This window comes from Acanthochromis polyacanthus, chromosome 21, assembly GCF_021347895.1.
Source record: "Acanthochromis polyacanthus isolate Apoly-LR-REF ecotype Palm Island chromosome 21, KAUST_Apoly_ChrSc, whole genome shotgun sequence".
Lineage (NCBI taxonomy): Eukaryota > Metazoa > Chordata > Actinopteri > Pomacentridae > Acanthochromis > Acanthochromis polyacanthus.
Genome location: NC_067133.1, coordinates 24,632,482 through 24,658,929, shown reverse-complemented (window position 1 = coordinate 24,658,929; position 26,448 = coordinate 24,632,482). Strand labels below are relative to the sequence as shown.

Genomic DNA, 26,448 nt, shown 5'->3' with positions numbered 1-26,448 from the left:
TGCTGTTTAAGATTCTGATGGCGATGGGCACAAAGGAGCACCTGAAGCGCTCAGTTCTGCTTCTGGGTGGGATGATGCGCTGGCTGAACGAGCTGCCCATGTCCCACAGCTCCTCGTGGAGAGGGTGAGAGGGGTTGTCCAGGATTGCCCTGATTTTGTCCATGATTCTCCTCTCTGCCACGGTCTCCAGATTGTCCAATTGAAGGCCCACAACAGAACGGGCCTTCTTCACCACAATAAAGACCTAAATGTGTATTTTGGATATTTTCTGTCCACTGGTTCTGGAAGAAAACATGTTATGGAACCAAAAAGAAAGCCCAAAATCTCATAATGACCAGTGCATGAAAAACAAGAAGAGCAGACAGAGAGTGCAGTATACCACCAAGACTGCAAGGTTGTTGTATGATTTCTGACAGATGAAATCTTGAAAAAATTCATGGCCCGCAGCGGTCATGTGATCGTCAGTTGAATCCAGCTCATGGCAATTTACTGCGTGTCGTTCCCCCACTCTTCTACCCATGTTTCCTGTCTCTCGGTCATTGTCCCATCCAATAAAGGCAAAAATGCCCAAAAAATAATACTTTAAAAAAGAAATGCAAGTTATTTAAAGGTATGTGGGGGGTTTCATTGGTAGACAAATAGTTAACCAAACAATGTCATATTCATGAATTTAAAATCAACCAATTAATTAAGAACGATAGAAGTATTTGCAACCAAGATTTTAGGAAGGCTACACTGAAATTATGAGGTCAGATTCTTGGGCTTAATGACTTGTTATTTAATCAGGGTAACATGCTTTGTTTTTGATGTTTGTTTTAGGCATAGATTAAAATTTCTGCAAGCAAAGTTTGACCAAATTTTGTTAAAATGGGTCAGAAACATGAGCAAAGTAAATGACGGTAACAGTACAAGACCTTTAGGTGGTTTGTAGTAGTGAAACTTGGATATATTTAGTCATCCTAAGTACACTGGACTCAGCTCATAAATTTATAACCACATGTAGGTTATTGATTGCCCATCATAACAATATCCCACAGATTGTTGACCCTTTAAAATCCCATAACAGCAACAGAGGACATGACCTCAGTGTGCTCGGTAGCAGCTATAGACAGATTCAGTTTTAACCTTGAGCTGTTGTCAGGGACTCTTGACATTTGTGGAGGACCTTGGACATGGCTGTCTGGTTAAATGGTGACTGAGGTTACATGCAATAATGCAGGAAGCTGCGTCACTCACTGCATGTTATACTACATGTTCCAGGTTCCTTGGTTATCAGCAGGTGTTTTGCAGAGACTTTTAAGTGTCAGAATCGAATTGCTGATTATTTTTTGCCGATTTGTGGAACAAGAGTCTCTGCATTGATAGCAGCACAACAATAAGACACGATCTCAGTGTTTCTCTTTGGTTTTGCTGCTCATGTATCATTCCAAGTCACACCATTAAAGAATTATCAAGCACTTATCTTCAAGACGGATTCACAGATTTTAAAAAAGTGCAGCGACTCACACACATGCTCTGCAGAATCCAATCCTCAAGATTCACAAACCCTCAAAGTTGAATTAACTATTAACACCAGCTAGATTTCACTAGATATGACTTTATAAAGCATAATGAGCCTGTATACAGTGAAATGATACCAACAAAGGAAACATACAGTCAGCATTATTCTGCTAATTTACACGGATCATCTCTACTTCTAATTGAGTTATGTCTGGTGATGTCATGTCTTCATTCTGCCACATGATGGCAACAAAGTAGAGCCTTTTAGAACCAATCGCAAAGCGGCTTTAAATGTCCCTTATTCTCAACCAAACAAACATAAATGAACACCAAACTTACATTACTGTTATGATTTGTTTTGACAGTAGGATCATTCAGTTTGTCTTTTATTTAATGTTGTTCATTGCAGGATGTTAACAGGTATTTACTGAGATAATATACTCCTCATAACCACAATATGCACTCATAGTTTAAAGTTGTCTGTCCCTTAGTAGCACTTATGTACTTGTACTGTACATGTAATTATTTCAGTGTTTTCAGATGGACAGTGCATGACAAACTATTCTGGTGCCTAAATATTTAAATGTGTTCACTGTATGAATGCTAGAAAAACAAAGAATTTGCCCACACCTTTAAAAAAAAACTGTGTTTTACACTGATAAAGAGCTCAGTGGAAGCATTGAGGTACTTTCCCTGCAGAGAGAAACTAGTAAATGCAGTAAAATATGAACCGTCATTGTAAATACCTATATCCTTAGCATATGATCACTGTAAATTAAAATGAAAAAATTCAAATCCTCTCCTCAGAAAGTTGCTCTGTTTTCTGATCGACATACACTATGATATGAATAATAAGTGTATTAAATTTATTTATTCATTGACAACAAGTACAAAGAAGAAGTGTCTCAAGCACAAAACAATGTAACAAGGATTGAAACATCATGATGCATTTGTTAGACACAACTGCTTGAAACTGAAGTTGGGCATTTGTTTCTTTTCAAAGAAAGACACAAATATAACACAATAAAAAAAAAGAAATAATACCTTGAATGCCTTGGCCCATGATTAGACAAGTGCCACCCAAAGGAAAAGTTTACAAAGAGATGTTGGATTCCTGCAGGCGGTTTCCTAAGTTATTAAAGTAGACAGAGGCTGCACCATCCTGCCAGAGCGTGTTGAGTAACCTGAGGTATTTTTCTCCTCAACACTTAAGATTGTCTACAGCAAAACCTCCTAAAAAGCCAAAAAAGTTTATTCTTTCAAAAATATTGTTTGTTGTGATTAATTTTTACACGATGACATCTGCTGAGTAATGAAAGCCTGAGGGAAAAAGGAAAAAAAAAATAGATAAAATGACAAGAAAAGTCCAAGCTTCAGCCATTAAATGTCATTTTCCTGAATGACAGAGCAAAGGAGTGTCTGACACCATAGAATGTAAATGCCCTGAATGTAACAGTGTTGTTTTTGTTGCTGGTTTGAGCAGAGATATTCATCTATATCCATGCTGAAGTGTTGCGTCATACAGTGACAGACTTTAAAAAAAAAACAGTTTATCGCATGGCTGCATCTCACATTTAACATTTACACTGAAGAAAATTAGCTTTTCTTGAGGCTTGGTCAGGGTCAGTTTGGAATCTGGGGCTTTTACATCCCTTCACTTTGAATTAGTAAATCAATTCATAACTGCACTAATAAACATTTAATTTCTCTAAGTGGAAAAATCTAAGTGAATGGAGAAAAATTGGATCCAAACTGAGAGTTTGGGAAAATGCATATCTTAAAAAATACAATAAAAGCAATTCATTGCCCCACCAAATGTATGCCTATACCTCTTTGCAATCACCTAGAAAAAAAATGTGGAGTAGCTTGTTGTTGTTTCAAAGACGCAACCTTATAATGGTAACACTTTAGACCTAAGAAACACAGTTTCTAAAAGTGGGAAAAGAAGAACAAAACTAAAATATCATGGAGTTAAAAACTAAATGTCACGATCATTTGAGTGTCAGTGGAGTCATAATTGCTTTTGTATCCAAACCATCCCATATAAAGACGCCAAGGTTGGTCATTCAGTAGCGCTGCTCACAACCAGTGAGTCCAAGGGAAGTTTGCAACACACTAGAACATCTGACTCACAGCAGCTCGCAATACATGCCTAACGTTTGCTTCAAGTCAGTGTTGGGTATAGATCCTGGAAGTTTCTGCCTGAGGTAACATGCTTAACCTTTGGTTGCTTGGTTTTTACAAGTCGTGACCGGCTGTTTCGCTTCCTGCTCGTGCTGAATCCTCGTGGTGTGGACATAACTGACCAGTCGATCCAACATTCACCTCACAGACGTCTTTGGTGTGAGATCAGTTGTCTTGGAATTCACTCAGTGTCATGTTGAACAATGCCTGGAAGGTCCTTTGTTGTTTGTCATCCTGGAACTCCAAAGCATGCTGCATACACAGTATTTCTCTGCCGGGAGTCTCTTTCTCCAGCTCTTCTCTTTTTCCAGAGTCATGTAGGGTCATTGATAAATATGCTCAAAGTACTGAGGCTGAGGATTCTCTTTGACATATTTTTGAATGTACCAGCAGGTCAGGTGCGCTTTCAGGTCTTCTTCCACCACAAAATCCATGGCTGCCTGCCATCACATAATGCAAAAAAACATCTGAATTATTCAGGCATTTCTTCACTTGACATTTTACATGAAAACATGTCAACATTTAACCTTGTGAAGTGTATTTGAGTACAGAATGCCATATTGAAGAATAGGTCTTTATTGTCACCGTTACAAAACCACTGAAAATCTGCTTAGTACTCTCTGTATTAGCAGCATTCAAAAATAAACGATATAAAGCAATATTAACCGAAATATATGCAAAAGAGCAAATATGGACCAGAATGTCAGCATATAAACAATGTAGAATCAGTTGTGTGGTTATAGACCTGCTCTACGCATGATTATTTAGACCCTCCAGAAAAACGCGATTATGCGATCGCATGAATTCCCGCATTAATCACCAAAATGCCGCTGATTATGCGGGGGTCAATTATTTCCCAAAAGGCCGCATAATCCCCACAAAACGGCGCATAATTTCCACAAGAATCTCACATTTCCACGAAAAAAAGAGAAATATGCGGGTCCCGCTTGATTTCACAATTTCCGCATAAAATGAGAAAACTATAACCAATATAAATGGAGTTGTGAGTGAGTTTTTATGTGACGCCCGGCCTGACGTCATCAGTTCGCGCATTCTCACACACACACACACACACACACACACACACACACACACACACACACACACACACACACACACACACACACACACACACACACACACACACACACACACACACACACACACACACACACACACACACACACACACACACACACACAAGAAGCACGAGCTGATGCGGAGCGCGGCACCAGTGTTGCCAACTAAGCGACTTTCCAAAGCGTCCTAGCGACTTTTTTTGTCAAAAGCGACTAGCCATAAATCTAGCGACTTTTTCTGCCGTTTTGGAGACTGACAGGAAAACTCTGATCATTCTGCAGTTACTGTTTTCAACGAGCAGCAGGTGCTGCTGTGAGCTTCTCCCCCTCTCAAAGCACAGGCTGTCAGTCCAGTAACCCCGCAGCAGTCCCAGTGTCTGATTAGAGGACACATCCCTCCGCAGCCAGACTGCGGGTGAATCGCGCATATTTTTGCATAGTTAACAACTATTTGCATACTTTGCAAATTTCCCCGCATAAAATGTCATAAAAAACCCGCATATTTATTCGCATAATCAAGGATTTTAGCCCGTGTAATCAAGGATTTTTGCCTGCTTTTTTCTGGAGGGTCTAATTATTGCACATAATATGAATACTCTACACAACCATAAATACTGCAATGAAATATTGCACATTCTGGGGGAGGGAGAAGACATTTAAGTGGTAAAATCTGTACAGCGGTCAGTTAAATAAAATACTTTTCAAAATAAACTACATAAGGTATTTGCAGCTACCCAGAAGGAGTGCAACAGAGAATTATTTTGAGTATCAGGTAATTTGTTGATTATTTTCTTGGTATGTTGTTAAGTTGTTTGGCCTATAAAATGTCAGAGAAAAAGTGTTACCAACAGCCCAAGATGATGTCAACAAACGCTAAGGTATTCAGTCTACCGTCACAGAGTTTAAAAAGGAAAATACTCATCTTTAAGAAGCTAGAATACTTGACTTTTGCTCTCAAAAAATACTCAGATCGATGAATTGATAATCAAAATAGGAAGTCATTCATTTCAGTTGACAAATAATCGATAAATCTGGATTCATATGCACACAATGTCATTCACTTAAGTGTATGAGGTTTAAATTAATGCTAAAACTAATAATGATTTTCCTAACTGATCAATATGCCAATTATCAGAAAACAAGTCCATCCTACAGCAACAGGCAATGCCACGAAATACACTATTCACAATAAGTTAGGGATACTGTTATTTACATGAGTGCTTTTCCTATTTGGTCTGAATTTTAATGAAATAAGTAATAGTTCCCTTTGATATTACTATTAATGAATGAGAAGAAGCATCATTTTCATTAGTGAAATATTTATTACCCCAACAATTTAGACAATAATGAAGATAGCCCCAATAACAAAAATTGACAAAGTCCGTAGAGGCTGTTTCCGCCATATGAAGCAACGACAGCGACGTCTCATGCTCCTAACTAGCCTCATGGTGTTGTTCTGAGGCAATGCGTTCCATTCCTCCACAAGTTCTACACATAGTTCTGCCAGGTCACGTGGGGGTGGGGTACAAGCATCCAGTCGCTGCTTCAGCTGGTCTCAGATGTGCTCTATGGGGTTCAGGTCAGGGGACATTGCTGGCCATACCATATGAGGCACTCCAACTTCCTGAAGTCGAGCTGGGACAATTCTGTCACCATGTGGTGGAGGATTATCGTCCATGAACAGAAAGTTGGGGGTGTGCTGGAGGAATTGGGGGATGATGATGGGTTCTATGATGTCTCTGAGGTAAGAACCTGCAGTGCCTGAGCCATCTACAATTACCAAATCTGTTTTGCGCTGACTGGTGATGCCTGCCCAGACTGTTGCACCTCCTCCACCAAAGCCAACCCTGAGGACCATGTTGACCTCGGTGTATCGCTCACTTTACCTTCTCCAACAACGCTGACAACCATCATTTCTGCGCGAGGTGACCCGACACTCATCAGTGAACAGGACAGTAGACCACTGTTGCATTGTCAAGGTCACATGGTCTTGTGCCCACCGCAAACGGTCACAGTGGTGTCTTGGTGTCAGTGGAGTCACCTGCAATGGTCATCTGGCATTCAAGCCAAAGCGGTGGAGTCAGTTACGAATGGTTTGTCTGGAAACCCTAGTACTAGGGATGGTTCGATCCGATCCGCTGGATCAATATCGAGTTCGATCCAGGCCAAAATGACTGTATCGAGCATCGGAGTTTTATATTAGAACTTGTTCGATCCGATCCATAAGCCCAATCTATCTCATATATCCTCATCTTCACTTTTCACGACATGCCGTAACACAGGCGAGCTGTTGCCATGGCTGCCATATGCCCGTGTTTTCGTCACGTGAGGAGAGAGAGAACAGAAACTTGGAGAGATGTGTTCATGTCTGCCGTGTGGAATTATTATATGCGAACGGAGGAGAAATGTAAAATAGTTGAGTGCAACGTTTGCAAAATGAGTGTCTCAAGGGGTGGCAGCAAAACCGGACATTTTAACGCGACGAACTTAATAAAGCATCTGCAGAAGCATCATGGAAAGCAGTACGGAGACTTTTTACAGGCGAAAGTGAACCGTGGCAACCATCGTTGCAGGAAGCACTACAGAAGAGTACAAAACTCGCTCCAATGCCAAAATATAACGGAGAAAATTGTCGAGTTCATTTTGTTGGATGACCAACCACCTTGTGTGGTGGAAAATGTGGGTTGTTGTAGTATTTTTTGTAGTATCAGACCCCCCTTCGCGTGAACGCGTGCGCCTTACGTTTCACTGTGTGGCCGCTTGGCGGCTTTTCTTTGTACGTTTACTGTTTTTGTTGTTGTTTTCTACTTTTTTCTGGTTAAATGTGATTATGTAGCGAACTGTGGACATGTTTTCGTGTTAAATATGATTAGGTGACAGGTCTCTCCTCTTCTCATCCGTATGTGCGCACCACCAGTGTCTAAATGGCATCAGGGGAGATCCTACGCTGCTCTCAGCTTCACTCGCATGAGAACGTTAGGACAAGGTTTAATCACCAAGTATTGTTTATATTCCATCAGTGTTGTACACGTGTCAATAAAATAATTGTTCACTGAGAAAACTTTATATCTCCCTATTTAAAATTGGACTCCCCCAAGAATGCAAGACGTGGTACCAATATATGTCTAGTGTTCTATACATAAGTACTTTGTACATAAGTCCTTTATTATTGTTATTTTATTGGACCAGTTAACAATAGAAAAGAATAGAAATGATTTATCCCACACCTGGGAGACTGCCCTCCTTGGCAGTCACGGCTGCTAAATTACTTTGCACACCTTCAACAAGTGTGGAGAGTGAGAGGCTCTTCGGCACAGCCTTCAACATTATTGATGAAAAAAGGAGCAGACTGACAGCTGAGAAGGCTGAAATGTTAATCTTTCTGAAGAAAAATCTGTCCCTCATCTTGCAAGACAAGGCAGCTTAAGTATTTTCAGTTCAACGTCAGGCAGCTAGCATGTTTTATTGTTTTCAGTGAACATAATGTGAGTATTGGAATAGTGTTCATTCTAATATTTACTTTCGTGAGTGTTTTACATACAGTACAACATCAGTGGCTGCATGCAAAAGAAGAAAGACACTAGAATGCACTGTCACTGTTTACCCTTGTTTTTCTGTTTTTGTTTTGGTGCAGCAAATCAGGTGTATAGCCTAGATTTTTATTGTTTTGATTGTGTGTCTTGAGAAGCCATGTGGAACTTACTGAGTACTACCTACATTGTTCTAGTGGAGATGCTATTATTTTATGTTAATCCATAAAATTATTTATTGCAGCCTTGCAATGCCATTGAGGTATAATGTGACTTTTCTGTTTATACACTGGGATTATTTAGTTTAATTTAAATATGTGCACCAAGTTTCAGTTTTATTTCAAACATCTGAATGGTGCAGCTGGGTCTGTTGTGTTTACAAATGCTGTTAAAAGCGATGTGAGCTTTAAGTTTTAATAAAGCCACAGCAGTTACACATAACTTGTTGTCACATGTTTTCCTTCTTTCTTTAGAGGACCAGAACAGGTGTTGTACAATGAACGTGGTGTTTTTAGATGTCAGTATCAAGCAAATTACATCCATGTATTATTAACAACTTTTAGAATGACAAAAAGAATCATATCGGTATCGAATCATATCGGCCGATCCTCAAGGCTGCAGTATCGATATCCGTATCGGATGTGAAAAAGTGGTATCGAGCCATCCCTACCTAGTACCCCTCACTTGTCGTAAACTGGCCTGCAGCTGTGTGACAGTTGCATAATGGTGTCTGAGTGCATAGGTCCTTAGGTACTGATCATCATCACCGGTCCATCACTCGTGGGGCTCCACTCCTGGGTCTGTCACCAACACTGCCAGCAGTTCTGTGTCTTGCTGCAAGTCTCCTGATGACACTTTGAGACACACCAAGTTCACGAGCAACATCTGACTGCCTGCTACCGACCTGAAGGCGCGCTATGGACAGGTGGCGCTGCTCGTCCATTGAGTGACGTCGTGTGTTCATGGCTGCTTGAATGATGAACTGAGAATGACTTACCGACAATACCAGCTTTTTATACCCCCAGAATGTTGAAATTGATGCCTCATTGAAAAGGGTTGTCTTTTTGTATTGGCCCCAATATGTAAGCTGCACTGTACACAGTGAGACCATTACATGAAAAATACAAAATGAGGTGTATCTACCACCCTAATACAATTGCCTCTCTATCCCCAAAATCACTGTAGTGAAACACACACCTTATGTATGAAATCCACTGAGGACCTCACAATATCCCTGACTTATTGTGAGTAGTGTATTTTGTTTTGTGTGTCCAAAACACAAATATATTTACAATTTAGTATAATGTAAGACCAGGCAAAGCAGAAAATTCTCTCATTTGATGAAAAATTACTCTAAAAAATTTGAATGATAAGTTGACCAATAGTTGCAACTTTACTATAAATGTGGTTTACAGGCAAAATTCTAAAACCCATTTGTGAAACAAGTGCAGACAAACACGGCCTGCCAAAGCAACCCAATTCAGAAACTTTTTTATATTTTTATTATTAGCACATTAGGCCTTTGAAATATGGAAGAAAAGAGAAATCTTCTCTCATTTTAAACTGAATTTGAGTTAGTTTTACCTTGGCCAGATGTTTGGCAATTCCTCTTCCTCTATAAGCATCTGGAACTTCGGTGTGTTGCAAATCCACTGTCTTCTTCCCAACATATTCATACAGAAGAACGGCACGATCATGAGACCCTGAGGGCACACAGAAGTTATAGCTCCTGTTGGTGTTAAATTATCCACCACCCCACCCATTTTTTTTTAACAGCTTACAAATGGCAGCTTGACTGCACCTTGCAAGGGCACGCTGGGAAAAATGAGAGACAACAAACACACACAAAAGCTGTAGCTTGTGCATGCTACACAGGCTAAATCACCTATAAGATACTCTTGCACTTAAAGCAATGAGTACACCCAGGGTTTATTCACATGTGATACTACAAAATGGCTGCCTAAGTAAGACCAATGCCTGTGGAGAAGGGGACAATGCAGCTGGTTGAAGAAAAACTGAAGACTCTGATAAACATCTTGATTCTGGTAAGAATGGCTTCCCACATTTTGCTGTAAACACATCCCGCACAGCTGTGCAAGCTATAAAAACATTAAATTGAAATACATACACACACATTACCAGCAACACTTACCTGTCATAAACTACAACATTCAAAGCAAAAATGACAGTTTAAAAGTTAGAAAAGTACAGATCACTCTGCATATTTTGGTTTTGAACTTTAAAAAAGTGCCACAACCCATATATGGGTCTGAGTTATAAAATCCATGCCAAACCAGGAAAGTTGAAACCACTGATGTTTTAGGCATCATTTAAGGCTGGAGACAGGAACTGAGTTGTTATAAGAGACGTTTGCTTCTAAAACAAAGGGATGTCTATTTGTGGCATGTATGCCTTCAGGAATGCAACAAGGAAAATGTTTTCGTCGTGCCAAAAAGAAGCTGTTGAAGTTACAAGTCAGGGAAGTCAGCAGTTTTCATCGGGTTTTACTGTCCTGGCTTTGCTCCTGCAACCAAAGTAATGAAACATAACATCAATGTGAACTGAATAATCCCTGCTGTGTCTCAAATGGCAGTTGGAGTTATCAATAAGGGACCGCCGACGATGTTAGCATCGAGAAAGCTAATGTTCCACTACCAACCTCTTAGCTAGCATTAGCCGGCTAGCTAGTTAGCACGCTAATGTCTACATGTTGAACTCACCGTTTAACCTGATGACAAACTGCCGCCGCTTTTTATCGTGTTCCACCTGAATCTGGGAGTTGTTTGCGTCAAAGGCATTAGCCTGTGCTGCCTGGGCCATTGTTGCGCTGCTCCAGCTGACAAATGACTGCTATGCTACCCTACAGCTATGCTAACCAGAAATGGCTACATGGAATGATGAGCTAAAAGCAAAACACTTCATCCAGCGAAATCAGCTGTGAGGTCACATGGCCCAGCAGCCAATCAGCGGCCGAGTTCTCAGAGCTGAGAAAACAGCATCTCTGTCATTACGAACACAACACAGCGATAAATCAATCAGACAAAAAAAGAAGAAGCCTTTTTTATTCAAATTAAATTTGACGCAAAGTGTAACAGGGCTACAAAAATGACGCTATAATAATAATAATAATAATAATAATAATAATAATAATAATAATAATAATAAAAGCAATATATTAACGTTATGAAAAATGACATGTGCAATGAGGATACACCAGATGAGATAAATACTTAGACAGTATTCATTTTTGACAGTTTGGTCAAAATTTGTGCTACTGTCAGTGAAATATGAAAATGCTCTTTTAAGATGCATTTTTACATAGAATTTTTGGCACAGAATTACTTTTGGAATGTTGAATGTTTTTAATCCCCTCCATGGTTAATGTTATCTTCTTCCTCCTCCTCCTCTTCTCCTTCTCCTTCTCCTTCTTAATAATAATAATAATAATAATGATAATAATAATAATATTTCTTTCTTGTTTTACTATATTTACACTTTTTAATGCTCTTTTTAAAATGGTAAAACACCAGCACGGTTTTCCCCTATCTATCTATCTATCTATCTATCTATCTATCTATCTATCTATCTATCTATCTATCTATCTATCTATCTATCTATCTATCTATCTATCTATCTATCTATCTATCTATCTATCTATCTAGTCACCTGTAAATAGTTTTGTGGAATATTCACATTCAAGGAGGCGAGCACTGCTGTTAAAATTGATGATTAAAAAATAAAAACAGCAAGGTTCCTTTAACACATGATGCAACCTTCTGCAAAAAATGACATTTTTAGTGTGTAGGTTGCTGCCTGGAGATTGTTGTTTCCTTTAGTGAAGGGGATTTTAATCCATGCAGCATGTAGGTAGCGGAAAGGGAGGAGAAAGGCCTAATCTGCAGTTTACTGTACACCTGCTGACTCAGACTGAGGTTAAACACTGAGGTTAATCAGAACCAGATGCTCCAACATGCCACCCTCTTCTGCAATATCATCCAAATAAATGCATATTAAACATATTACCAAGGAACATTTACACTTTGGTTGAGGTTAATTAGAACAGATACTTCAATATGTCCCTCTTTCATGTAATATTATCAAAATAAACATTACTAAAAGTAAATGTTATAGATGTGCACATGTAAGATCAAAAAAGGGAGGACATGTTGCAGTCGAGAAAGCTCATAATTGTGAATAATGCAATTATTAAAGGCTGAATTCCATTTAGCTTTTTCATTTTAGGCCCCTGCTGGCTCACTGGGACATTTTAATACAACAGAGCCATTGTTAATGTTATTAGTAACACCTGCCTTTCCTATCAATATGACAAATAAGATCATGTGTTGTAAAAATGTCTATTGATTGCACATAGTCTCTGATCTTTTGACCTTCTTTCACGCTATTCTAAAAAGAAATCCAATGTGTAAAAGTGTGGTACCATTGCCTGTATAAAAAAATTAACTGTACTGCTTTGATAGTACCTTATATCATCTAATACAGGCAACCAGAGTTACATTATGGCATAAGAAAAATCGGAAAATGCTCAAAAATAATAACCATAATCACCATAACCTTCTTATATAGTGTGTTTTTCCTATTAATATTACATTTCACAGTTATTTTTAAATTACTTCTTAGTATAGGCACTTTAGCTCTAATTGCATTATGTGATGTGATTAACAGATTCTTTCTTGTTGTTTCTTGTCCTCTTTCCTTTCCCTCAGACAAGGGTTGTATCTTAGTAGTTATTATTCATGGTTCATGTCAGGTCACAGCTCTCTGATTCATGTCATTGGGTGTCCTCAGCAGAAAAAAAAAACGCACTCAGTAGCCAATATCTTCAAACTTGAGTGTGTTTTTCACTCCATGATTGTTTTCTGCAGATGTGAGTCCTGAAATTAAACTGACAAATATCAGGAGAATGTCAACACTCCAGGCCGAAACGTCAAGTTCACTAAAATTACTGTGTAGTAATCCTGTTAATCTATCGGCCTAATCCGGCAAAACTCTAATGGAGTTTGTCGACTCGCGTGGGATTACGTTTGTCTGCGTGTTTCTTCGAAACGCTGTTGTGTAGACCTGTTTGTGATTTGTTCACTCAAGAGTCTTTTTGCAGATGAATAACGATATCAGGCAGAAGTTGTGACATTTATTTAAATATCCAAGGTGTTCTTTTATTGTGAGGCTGAAAATGTCATTCAATAAACAAAGGTAAGTCATCTTTTTTTAAAATTTTTTTTTACATAAAATTAGTTAATATTACAAAAGATGTAAATCAAATTTACATAATTCTACACCGTCTAAGGTAGTGCTTTAGGTAACAGGCCTTTTGCTTTTCAGAGATTGCTCAATTAAAATGAAAACTCATGCAGCTTTATAAATGATTGTGACTGACAATTTTATGCTAAAACATTGAGAGTGTAAATGCCCTGTATTCAGCTCTTTATGCACCACAACTGGCATGACATTTGTTGGACCACAACATAAGTGATTTATTCATGAGAAAAATAACCACACAGATTCAGGGTCACTTTGGCTGACAGCAATCCTTACTAGCTGTATAATATTTCTATGAAAATAGGTTACCTCCATTAGTTTCCTTAGAAATAAACATAACATGTATCATTGCTTTTAAAAGTAAGGCCTTCAAATGAACTTATCTGTTGTGAATGTGTTATTATACAACATGGTGACAATCTTAAATTAAGTTATCTCTACAGAAATGGTTTCAATGTCTTAATACAACCAAGTAAAACATAGCAATGTACTAAATAAGTGTTTTGTTGAAGTGCTGGTTGCCTTAATGCTTTATGCATCTTAATCTTATTCACAGCCGGTGGCCTGAGACCCTGGTAAACACTAAGACCAGCACACCTGCACAGAAGAAAGTTGGAAAGGTGAGTGCTAAAGTAGTAACACGAAATGCTGCAGATGTCATTCAGTGACGCTTTTGGGAATATAAATGAAGCAAAAATAAGGATCTGCTGGGTGACTGCTTTGATTAGAAAACATTCGAAAACATTCAGCAAGGAGAGACATGTATTCAGGGATAAAGTATTTGACTGTCTTGCACTTGAATGTCACAAAACACAGGTGACAAAGTAAGAATTTTTGTTGCTCTGTTGTGCTGTAATACACACACTGTAGAAATGAGAAAAGAGATGAGAAACTTGGACAGTATGAGAAATTTCAGATCATTCAGATATTTTTTCCAGTCTATTTGTTTTGTTAAAGACGCTTCAAACTGTGAGACTGATTAATCATTTTCCTGTCAATAAATGGCATCCAAAAACTGCAATCATTCCAACACATGAGCACATGAATTAAAACTAATTTACGTTTTTGCATGGTGTTTTTTCATTTTGTTAAAAGAAAAAAACCCAAAATGTGCAGAATCTGCATCCTGTGTTTTTCTTTTTAAACAACTTCCCCTCCTTTTGTAATGTAACTGTGTTGAACTCTACCAGCCGTGTCGTCCATTTAGCATGGACACAATTTCCTCGGGATGTTTTTTTGCGAGATAGTTTGATTTATGAAGCTGGAGAGGCCATTAGTGGCCGGAGATCAAGTCAGTGCAGTTAAAACCTGCATGAATTGCAAAGTCAGGACTCCTCAAGCTTCTTCTAATTGATTTCTCTGTCGCGTGCTGCAGCCACAGATTCATTGCCTCTGCAGTTGGTGAGGTTGCATCTACTCAGACTGGAACAGACAGCTTTTATCTGATGGCTCTCCAAAGTGTGATTAAGTCTAAAGCGCGTGTTCGTGTGTGTGCATGATCACAGAGTCGGTCAGATGGTACTTAAGTAAATTAGGAGTTAGGATTAAAGGCTCTCCAGTGGTGATCGGATTGTATGTGTCAAAGGGTCCAAGTTAGGACTCGAGGTGTGATGTTTGACATTGGAATATCATCTTCATCAACTGAAAAATATGCAGAATTTGATGATCTTTTTGTGACTTCTGCCCTCTTTCCCTGTCATTCAAAGGAGCCAGCAGCATTAACAGCACCTGTGAGCAGTGGAGCTAAACAGGCCATCAGCAGTAAAACCAGCATTGGTGGTGGAAGGAGCACCAGCCTCATCAGCAGAGGTGGCGACTCCACTGGAAATAAAATCGGTGGCAGTTTGAAAAGAGGCAGCAGACAAGCGCTACGCCTCAGCAGCAGTCGGAGCTTCTCATCCCTCCACACCAGCTCCCTCACTGCTGCTCCGTTCATGAGAAGCAGCCGCTCGCTCAGCAGACTGGACCAAAGATCCACTGCAGATGGTAATTATATTCATGGTTCATTTATGTGTCTTTATTTGTAGTTTTGACAAAGATGTACAGCAAAGTTATCTGAATTCATTCCCAAAGACTTGTATTAATCTAAATGTAGTGGCTATTTGATTTTATTATACCATGTTTTTTCAATTTGCATCCCAATGAAGGGATTTATGATAAATGTCACCAAACTTGTGTCCTATTCAGCTATTTCTTTACATTGTCTCTACCAGATTCACACCAAGCAAGTTCGCAAGTGAGAAAATCACAACCCACTGGAACGAAAATTCTGAATTCCAGCCAGCGTTCATCCTCTGAGGAGCAAATGAGGTTTGTTATTAAGATTTTTTAATTTTTGTTTTATATTTGCATTCTTAAATGTTGTTATTGTGTAATGATTGGGGTTTTGTTAATCTGTTTCATTTATATTTTTTATTAAAGAAGTAAAAAAGACCAATGCCACAGTGATAATGCTGAGAAAATGAAAACCAGCAGCTCCCCTCACCCACCAGACTTGCCTCTGGTTCCCGCTGCTGCATGTCTTCACCACTGCAACAAAGGAAAGAACCAGGTACTTTTAGTTTTAACAAGATATTTATGAACATATTACAGTTTTCAGCACATAAGACATATATACCTAAAATGACTGTCGTCTTCTCTCACAACATAAAGGTGAGGACTACATTAACTTTAATTATTGTAAAAGTTGTCCAGTCTGGATTTTTATTCACTGGTAAAGGTGTGCCACAAGAATCCACCCTGGGCCTCCATGTTTTATGGAATTGGTATAATTTTTCTTGTGCAAAATCTTTAAAGTGTGTTGCTTATTCAGTTGGTCACTGTTATTGCACTGCAAGATCTTTCACTTTTGACTTTAAATTAAATGAAATAAAATCCCAAAGCACATAGCAAGTATCACTATCTTGTGTTAAATGCTTAAGAGTGTCAAACTTAATCAGCTGGTACACAGGTAGGGAGGTCAAATAATAGCAGCATCCAAAATAATCAGAGGATTTTTAAGTATCGTTTTTGATTACTGGGGCTCATCGGCACCAGAAAAAAGTGGACCAGTGGTTACATTTCTTCTAATTTTGTTTATTGTTCCACTTAATTCTTGTGCACCCATTGTTTTGTGAAGCATCTCATTTGAGATTACTGTGGACCTGGTACTGAGGACCTTTGCAGTAGCAGATAAACTGGGCAGCATGTTTACGTTGAGATCATGACAATATAACGTTTGATTTTGGTTGGATTAATTTGCAGCACTGATTCTCATTCAGGAATCTCAGTGGTCTCAGAATCATGTTTCATTACTGAGTTTAGCCTCTCTGTAAAAATCGCTGTAAATTCAAACAAGTATGTCTTAAAAACATAGGAAACAGAATAACTTGAAAAAGTTCTAAGATGGCTTTACCAGCTCAAGTGGCGCATTATTTGAGTAAGTTGTGTTTGTCAAATTCAATCATGCCTTTACAAATCTAACTCCAAAACTGAGGAATTGTTATGAACTATTTCCTTTTCAAAAAGGCCTCATTTTATCTCTGGTTCTGGATTTGACAAAAGTTACCCTACAAATACCTTCAATCTGGCAATTTTCTTTTCTGCACCATATTGTTTTACGACCAGTAATCTCCTCACTACCCTGCACTTATAATTTTTCTTTACATTTCACTTCTTCCAAATTGCTTAAAACTAATACCTCTAAAAATATCAATCAAAAGATTCCTTAAAGGCATTAGAGGAGATTTAATTTCCTACGACTTTGAACGTAGCATGCGCATGTGCACATACAACCTCTCCCTCACCCCCCTCTAACCTCCCCTCTCTTAACATTTACGAAGAAACGCCCCCCTCCAGAAACTTGCGTAGGACTCGTGAAGTTGCCTACAGCCGCAGTATAATACAATAATACATTTTACCTGTCCAGAAGGAATTTAGCAACCAAGGCATCTGTCTTTAGGTCCATTTGTTGCTTGAGCTGACGCCATCACCCAAATGACTCGCCAATAATCACTTTTGTTTTTGCATTCTCGCGATCCAGTTGTCTTTTATTTTCTCTGACCTCAAAAAATGCCTTTCTTTTACGGCTGGGTCCCCCTGGATCTTTATCTGCCATTATGTAAAATAAGATGAGCAAAACAAGTCGCCAGCTAACTACGAAGCTATACCAAAGCAACACATACACAAAACACGTAAGTCCAAGGCGTACGTAATCTACGTAACTAGGCCTGAGCCGGAAGATTTTTGATTGACAGGAAAGGGAGCAAAGCAAACGCCTCGGTCTGAGCGCGTTGATTGGCTGATGTTTTTCAAGTCCTGTCATGTCCACAGTTTTTTTTTTTTTTAATTCTTTTAGAAACCATACATTTAAGTCCACTAAAGGTCAGTATATTCATTTTATGTGAATCAGACAAATTAAACAACAAAACCATCCTCCATAATGCCTTTAACTGACCATTTTAAATGCTTGCGGAAACAGAGCTGACATTGGTAGCAAGAGTCAAGTTACTTGAGGGCAAATCAAAGAAATCAAACAGTCAAGAAAAACAGTGGCAACTATGAATACAACTGGAGGCCATCTAAATTGACTAACTTTCCTGAAAAGATGTGTTAAATAGTAATATTTCTGTTTCCAGACCAGAGACGGAGTTTACACATTGTGTGCAATGACTGCTGGGATGAGAAGCAACTGGGTCCAAGCAGTGTTGAAGAATGTGCGACCTAGTGTTACACAAGACGCCACAAGGTAGACTTTAATTTCTTTAAGTGCTGCATCACTGGTGTCACACTTATTGATGAAGTGCTGTTTACTACATCATCCACAGATCTCCACAGTTTCATTATTTGGACTGATTATATTGAGGGTTTGTCATTAAGTACATTTGGGAACGTCAGTGATGTTACGAGGGGGGTGCTGGAGAACCCAGGCGCAGGCACAGTTAAATGCAGAGAGGTGGTAAATAGGGAAAAGGTTTTATTGAAACAAATCAAGAACTTCCTGAGTTTCATGGATCACAGATTACCTGACAAGAAGGCCGCAGTTTGTCAGGCTGGGGAACTGTGTTTCTGGGACATTAATGAGTACTGGGGCTCCACAAGGAACAGTCCTGGCTCCATTCCTGTTCACTCTGGATACATCTGACTTCAAATACAGCACTGAGTCCTGCCACATTCAGAAATACTCTGATGACACTGCTATCGTGGCATGTATCAGAAATGGACATGAAGCTGAATGCAGAGATCTGATAAGTGCCTTCAGTGACTGGAGTCACAAAAACTGCCTGCTACTCAACGCCTCAAAGACAAAGGAAATGATCATAGATTTCCGCAGATCCAAACCCCCTCTTCAGCCAGTGAACACTTGTGGCGTGGACATCGAGATGGTGACATCATATAAATATTTAGGTGTCCACCTTGATAATAAGTTGAACTGGTCTACAAACGTAGACTTCATCTACAAAAAGGGCCAGAGCCGACTTTATTGCCTCAGAAGATTTCGATCACTAGACATCTGCAGTAAGATGCTGCAGATGTTTTATCAGTCTGTGGTAGCAGGTATCCTGTTTTATGCTGTAGTCCGCTGGGGAGGCAATATAAAACAGAAGGATGCAAGGCGTCTGAACAAACTGATTAAAAAAGCTGGCTCTGTGGTTGGAATCAGATTGAACACATTGGAGGATGAGGTGGAGAGACAGGCACTGAGCAAGATGGAGGCCATTCTGACAAACATGGATCATCCACTTCACATCTGCCTCAATGAACAACGAAACATCAGTGGACGGCTCCTATCCCTGTGCTGCATGACAGAAAGATTTAGGAAATCTTTCATACCATCAGCAGTCAGGCTGTTCAATTCAAAATTAAACAGATAAGAACCCTGACAACTGAATTTCCTTTCGGGGATGAATAAAGTGATTCTGTTCTATTCTATTCTATTCTATTCTACTCTATTCTAAACCAATATGGAAAAGGGAAAACCAAACAGAGGGGGGAGACTAAACCAAATCTAATACTAAAATAAGCCACACTACAAAACTCACAACTAAACTAAAAACCTAAACAGGAAAACAAAACAGAATATTCACAAAACCAAGAGAGCTAAACTTATGAGCTTATATAGTGAGCAGGTGAGGCAGTGGGCAGGTGAGCTGGGTGAACTAATTACTGCAGTGAGTGTCAGCTGATGTAATCAGCAGAGTGCAGGCAGCTGAGAGTAGCAAGGAACAGAGACAAACAGGGGAGAGAGAGAGATAGGAAGACTGAGAGAGACACAGGAGGGAGAGACAGGAGATAGAGAAAGAGAGAAGAGGGAGAGACAGATAACAGACAGACATAGTTATGTGTGGAAAGGGAGGACGGGGGCAAGAGCAGAGATCATTGCAAGTGCAACCCAGTCTCACATCAAATTGTGACATAGTCACGTTTGTCCACAATGCAAAACGTTACAATCTCACAATTTGGCCCTGAAAATTGTGAGATGCTCACGTTTTTTCCCCCAATTCTTTTGTATTGGTCTGACAAAGGGTCACGTGACTGCTTGCTGCAGGCTTCTCAAAATGAAAACATGGCGGCTATTCCTTTTATTTTCCGTGGAAAATGCATTATTTTAAGATAGTTTGGACAGAAAAAAACATTTTGATGACATTTTTAGTGAGAAATATATATAACACTTTCACATTATCCATTCAGTTATTGGAAATGATCTGTGGTTTGGTTTGTTTTTACGCTGAATTTCACTTCACGGCATTAAATTGTGACAGTGTCACATTTTGTACGTTATGCTGGTTGATTAGGACGCTGCCAAAAACGAAAACAAGCGGTGTGTTTATTTTTGTATTGTTGCATTGTGTAATTTTTTGAGTTGTTAAATCATTTTTGTAACTCTTGGTGATTACTGCTAGTTACTGAGATGTCTTCCCCGGCCTTTCATTAGTTGACGCGCTTCGCTCCCTTGTTAACAAGTTGCATTTCAATGATCCACAAGTCGCTCGTTGTCAATGCAAACAACCGTATTTATTTCCATGAACGTGCTTTTACCGCAATCATTTGTTGAGCTCATCCATACACCAGTCAGCGCACAGCGATCTAAAAACTTTATTCCTGCCCACAACAAGATCCCCGTCTTTCTTTAGCCAGTGGAAGCGTCCATAGCAACCACCATAGCAACGGTGGGAAACGTAACAATTCCACTCCGAGACGTGAAAGATTCATCGTAATAACAAACCAAAGAGCACACACAAGAACTGAACGACTATTGTGAAATTAAAATGCATATTTTTTTGGTGTCGTTGTAATGCCTGAGGCTTTGCTGCTGTCCGCTTTCTGACCGTGGTCGGCAAAACACAGGGGAGAACTACGTGCAGAACCTGCCGCACCTTTCTTCTTCGGTGGTGTCTGTGTAAAACAATGTCCAACATGCAAACAGCACACCTAGCGCCATGAAGCACAAAATGCAGGTGTAAATCAATGACATCTTACAATTACAATGTCCTGTCTTTTAACTAATAAAGACACATATATAAAGAACTTTACATCAGTTTGTTTGTTTGTTTGTTTTATTAAGATCCCCTATCAGCTTTTGCAAAGCAGCAGCTATTCTTCCTGGGGTCTTCATAATTTCATTTGTGACAACACCAAAAAGCAACATGTACACAAAATACATACAAATCAAATTACAAAATACATAAACAATGCATACAAAAATACACGTATACAATACAAATAACATACATATACAAAACCTGTCCTTACCAAAAGCATACAACACATAATACTCCCACCTTGAATTATAAAAATAAACTTTTCTTCTTCAAAGATACCTGGAGGTCTGAAAAGGTGCATGAGCGTTCACATTAGCCTCTGTATATAGAACCTGTGCAGTTTGGTCCAAATTGGTGAAGGATTGTGTGAGATTTTGACCTTTTTAGCCCGTTTTGAAGCATTTGGACATTAAAGGGTTAACATAGAGTAAGAAACAGGGCCGTGCTCGGGCCCCTTTTGAGCTAACTCTCTGAAAAAAAATATGCAAGGTCAGGAGGTGGTCTAGTAGGAGTGTGTCCGATTTGGTGTCACTAGACCCAAAAATGACCGAGCAGGAATGGTTTTTACACGTTTGAAGGCCTCAGGCTTCATCACTACTAGCAGGCCTCACTGCTGAAAAAAGCAGGTTCCCATGGAGCTAGACCCTTGTAAACAGATACAGTGCTTCATGTGACTGCTCTGAATAGTCCCACACAATATCAGACTTGAATTCCACTGGGAATGACTTTTATGATACTTGATATGTTGCACAAAATGTCTCCTTCATTTGAAGTCTTCAGATTTAGTGACCCTTGACCCCATAAAAGGTGTTTTCACTGCAGACTTGTTCCCAGAGCAATTAGCACACCCTGTTCTATGACTTTATGCACTTTGATGTTCTCACACTGTTTCTCATTCATTTTAACAAAGGCCCCTGTTCCAGTGTCTTTTTTGCTCCTATTTTTCCGTTGTAGGTCCCGGTGGTGTGAAAATGTACACCAGTATTGGTTTAGGACCCAATATCAAGCATGTGCAGGTTGGTCCAAATTGGTCAAAGAATCTGTGAGATTTTGACCTTAATTGGCCTTTTGGACATTAAAGAGGCATACAGTGTGTCCTCTGCTTGTCTTGAATCATAAATCAACGTCAGTAAATTTCTTGCTCCTTAATAAGAGATGTAAACAAGATGCCATATTCATTCAATATTCATTACGGTACTGGATGGTTTAAAAAACAAAACTTTATTGCACTATGTCAGTGAACAAAACAAACAATGAACACTGGACCATGATGTATGGATTGTACTTTATTTCATGGGGAAAAAATTATTTAATAGGCTGCATAAACACACCCACCAGGAAATTACGCCAATTTGTTCATTGTCTAATTAATCGAAATCCAAAATATTTTAAAAAACTGATGCTTTTGTCGGGAGCGAGTGATAACATCCGGATTTTCTCAAAAACGGGGAATATTGAAAACTTTAAAATAAAACTAAAAGAGCATTACGTAGCACAAAATTTTAGTTATTAATTTCGTGGGTTGCTTGGGAATAGAAATTTGTAAAATACAATAATTCATTAAATTAAATCTTAAACTTAAATGTAGTGACTGTAATGTCACTGTTTATGTGATTTATGTTATGGTTGGTTTCTGAGGTAGATTATTCTTTAATTATTACTGTTAGGTCATGGTATCTTTGAAGAAGAAAAGTTTATTTTTATAATTCAAGGTGGGAGTATTATGTGTTGTATGCTTTTGGTAAGGACAGGTTTTGTATATGTATGTTATTTGTATTGTATACGTGTATTTTTGTATGTATTGTTTATGTATTTTGTAATTTGATTTGTATGTATTTTGTGTACATGTTGCTTTTTGGTGTTGTCACAAATGAAATTATGAAGACCCCAGGAAGAATAGCTGCTGCTTTGCAAAAGCTGATAGGGGATCTTAATAAAACAAACAAACAAACAAACTGATGTAAAGTTCTTTATATATGTGTCTTTATTAGTTAAAAGACAGGACATTGTAATTGTAAGATGTCATTGATTTACACCTGCATTTTGTGCTTCATGGCGCTAGGTGTGCTGTTTGCATGTTGGACATTGTTTTACACAGACACCACCGAAGAAGAAAGGTGCGGCAGGTTCTGCACGTAGTTCTCCCCTGTGTTTTGCCGACCACGGTCAGAAAGCGGACAGCAGCAAAGCCTCAGGCATTACAACGACACCAAAAAAATATGCATTTTAATTTCACAATAGTCGTTCAGTTCTTGTGTGTGCTCTTTGGTTTGTTATTACGATGAATCTTTCACGTCTCGGAGTGGAATTGTTACGTTTCCCACCGTTGCTATGGTGGTTGCTATGGACGCTTCCACTGGCTAAAGAAAGACGGGGATCTTGTTGTGGGCAGGAATAAAGTTTTTAGATCGCTGTGCGCTGACTGGTGTATGGATGAGCTCAACAAATGATTGCGGTAAAAGCACGTTCATGGAAATAAATACGGTTGTTTGCATTGACAACGAGCGACTTGTGGATCATTGAAATGCAACTTGTTAACAAGGGAGCGAAGCGCGTCAACTAATGAAAGGCCGGGGAAGACATCTCAGTAACTAGCAGTAATCACCAAGAGTTACAAAAATGATTTAACAACTCAAAAAATTACACAATGCAACAATACAAAAATAAACACACCGCTTGTTTTCGTTTTTGGCAGCGCCCTAATCAACCAGCATAACGTACAAAATGTGACACTGTCACAATTTAATGCCGTGAAGTGAAATTCAGCGTAAAAACAAACCAAACCACAGATCATTTCCAATAACTGAATGGATAATGTGAAAGTGTTGTATATATTTCTCACTAAAAATGTCATCAAAATGTTTTTTTCTGTCCAAACTATCTTAAAATAATGCATTTTCCACGGAAAATAAAAGGAATAGCCGCCATGTTTTCATTTTGAGAAGCCTGCAGCAAGCAGTCACGTGACCCTTTGTCAGACCAATACAAAAGAATTGGGGGAAAAAACGTGAGCATCTCACAATTTTCAGGGCCAAATTGTGAGATTGTTACGTTTTGCATTGTGGACAAACGTGACTATGTCACAATTTGATGTGAGACTGGGTTGGCAAGTGAGGTAAAATACTGAACTCAACTCAACTCAACTTTGTTATTTGTCCATGATGGGTGATTTGTTTCGCTGCAGTTTACACAAGCATTCCAGTAGCAAAGAATAAAAACAAATTAAAAAAGTAAAAACCACATAAAACAGTAAAAACTCAATAAAATACCATAAATAAAAAATAAACGAAGACAATAATAATCACACGAAACATAAGATTGAAATGGACACACGCTTGGTCATTCATGTTGTCAAGTATAGTTCAGGGCCGACAGTCGGCAGCAGCAAGGCAGAATAAAGTCAAATAAACAGGATAAAGTGCATCGTTGCTGTAAATGGTTGTATTTATATAGCGCTTTTATCCAAAGCGCTTTACATGATACGTCACATTCACCCATTCACACACTGATGGCGGAAGCTGCCATGCAAGGCACTAACCACGACCCACCAGGAGCAATTAGGGGTTCGGTGTCTTGCTCAGGAACACCTCGTCATGAGCTGGATGGGCCAAGGATCGAATCGGCAACCTTCCAGTTATAAGACGGCCACTCTACCCACCGAGCAATGCCGCTGTACATGATAAAGTACAGCAGCAGAAAAAACACAGTTTATTACTTTCTCTTCTCAGTGTTTATAACTCGGGTAGAGGTAATAATCCTCATATGTTGTTCAATTTCACCATGAAGGCAACATGGACACAACTAACTTTACACATATAGTGACTCTATATAGACATCTCTGCACACCAATTTCTGTGATCCTGTGAATGAGTCCACATCACCATTTTCGCACGTCCATAAAGTTTGGTTTATAGTACTTGCAACACAATCAATTCTGCTTATGTTAGAGGCCTCAAAAGTTGGTGGAAAGTCAACCAAAGATTGTATTTTTAATTAGAAATAGGAATGCATCCATATGCATACACTTACAGAAACTTTCAGGGGCACAAATTACCACCTCTATGAAAATGTTGCACTTTTTTCATTTTCAAGGGCCAGTAATTAATGAGCTGGTCATTGCTGGAGCCATTTAGTCATTTCTATGACCTGGAATTATTCTTGTCTGTGTCCTCACTAAATTTTGTGACTGGCAGTTTTGTTTCTGGAGATACTGAACCGTTAAAATGGCTTCCCAGATAACATGATTTTTTTTAGGTTGAATTCTCATCTGAAAACATAGGAAAACTAAAATAGTTTACAGAAGTTAAGTTTTGGGTTTCAAAAAACAAATAAGAAAACAGCAAACCTTGGCTTATGACATTTGCAGCACATCGTAATCTACTGATGTCAGAAGCCTCAAAAGTTGGTGAAATGTTGACCAAAGTCTGTATTTTTAGCAGAACATATGGATACAACCATTTATATTGACTCAGAGGACATTCCTGGGGCCACAACACCACCCTTGTTCAAAAATGGTTTCACATTTTTGTATTTTTCAAGGGCCAGTTATTAAAAATCTGCTGGGAAAATTCAGTTATTTCAGTCTGCTGGAAACTATTCTGTCTGTGTTCTCACTAATTTTAATGGCATTTCCTGAGAGAATGAACCATTATTAAGGCTTCCCAGATGAGACACTTTTTAAGGGTGAAGCTACAAATACTGCCATGGATGAAAACAAAAGTCTTAAAATTCATGCAGAAATGTTTTACAGAACTTAGTTTTAAATCCTAAATGACAAATAAGTTAAAAAAAATCGGAGAGGGTGCAGAGATATATTTCTTGAATCATGTTTGTTTTGACATGGGTTGATCAGGATGTTTGTCAATAAAATTTCACAAACTACCCTTTGTGTAATAAAGTTTCTGCTTGTGTTCGCAGCTCCCTTTCAGAGCAGGAGACTGAGCTGTTGCAAGAGCTCAGAACTGCTGAGCGAACAGAGGATTCACACGAACAGCAGCAAAAACAGGAGCCCAAACTGCAGCTGGAAAGAAAGCAGAGCTCAGCTGATGGAAACTTATCTTCCCCTCTCCCTGATTCCCCCTCTGCCTCTTCTGAATCATCTCCTACTAGCCCTCCACACCCTGTGGATGAGGATGAAGGTGCTCATCAATGCCTCATCGGATCCACACAAATTGGTGAGCCACTAAATAAAATCAAAGCTCCAAATGTAAAATTGATGTAGATACCTTCTGTATGTATTAGATTTGTGATATAGAAATACTTACATTTAGAGAGTCAGTTCTGGCTTTAAACTGGATAAGGCTATATTTTTGAATGTGAAATACTGCTTTGTATCAACACTTTACAGTAATACTGGTT

General features: G+C 38.9%; 1 protein-coding gene across 1 annotated transcript; it reads right to left on the bottom strand.

Moving 5' to 3' along the window:
• Positions 1-2,345: 2,345 nt before the first annotated feature.
• Positions 2,346-11,235, bottom strand: natd1 (protein NATD1). The gene is made up of 3 exons (XM_022207481.2): positions 11,014-11,235; positions 9,878-9,996; positions 2,346-4,124 (listed from the first exon to the last, which is right to left on the bottom strand). The coding sequence occupies exons 1-3, from the start codon at positions 11,111-11,113 to the stop codon at positions 4,008-4,010; spliced, it is 336 nt and encodes a 111-aa protein (XP_022063173.1). The 5' UTR covers positions 11,114-11,235; the 3' UTR covers positions 2,346-4,007.
• Between the last annotated feature and the right edge of the window lie 15,213 nt (positions 11,236-26,448).

Bases quoted from the DNA above. Each gene is read 5' to 3' on its own strand.
- natd1 (XM_022207481.2), bottom strand. From the start codon at position 11,113: ATGGCCCAGGCAGCACAGGCTAATGCCTTTGACGCAAACAACTCCCAG. The intron at 9,997-11,013 runs GTGAGTTCAACA...GTGTGCCCTCAG, and splicing joins GTTTGTCATCAGGTTAAACG to GGTCTCATGATCGTGCCGTT. The intron at 4,125-9,877 runs GTAAAACTAACT...ATGTGATGGCAG, and splicing joins TTGCCAAACATCTGGCCAAG to GCAGCCATGGATTTTGTGGT.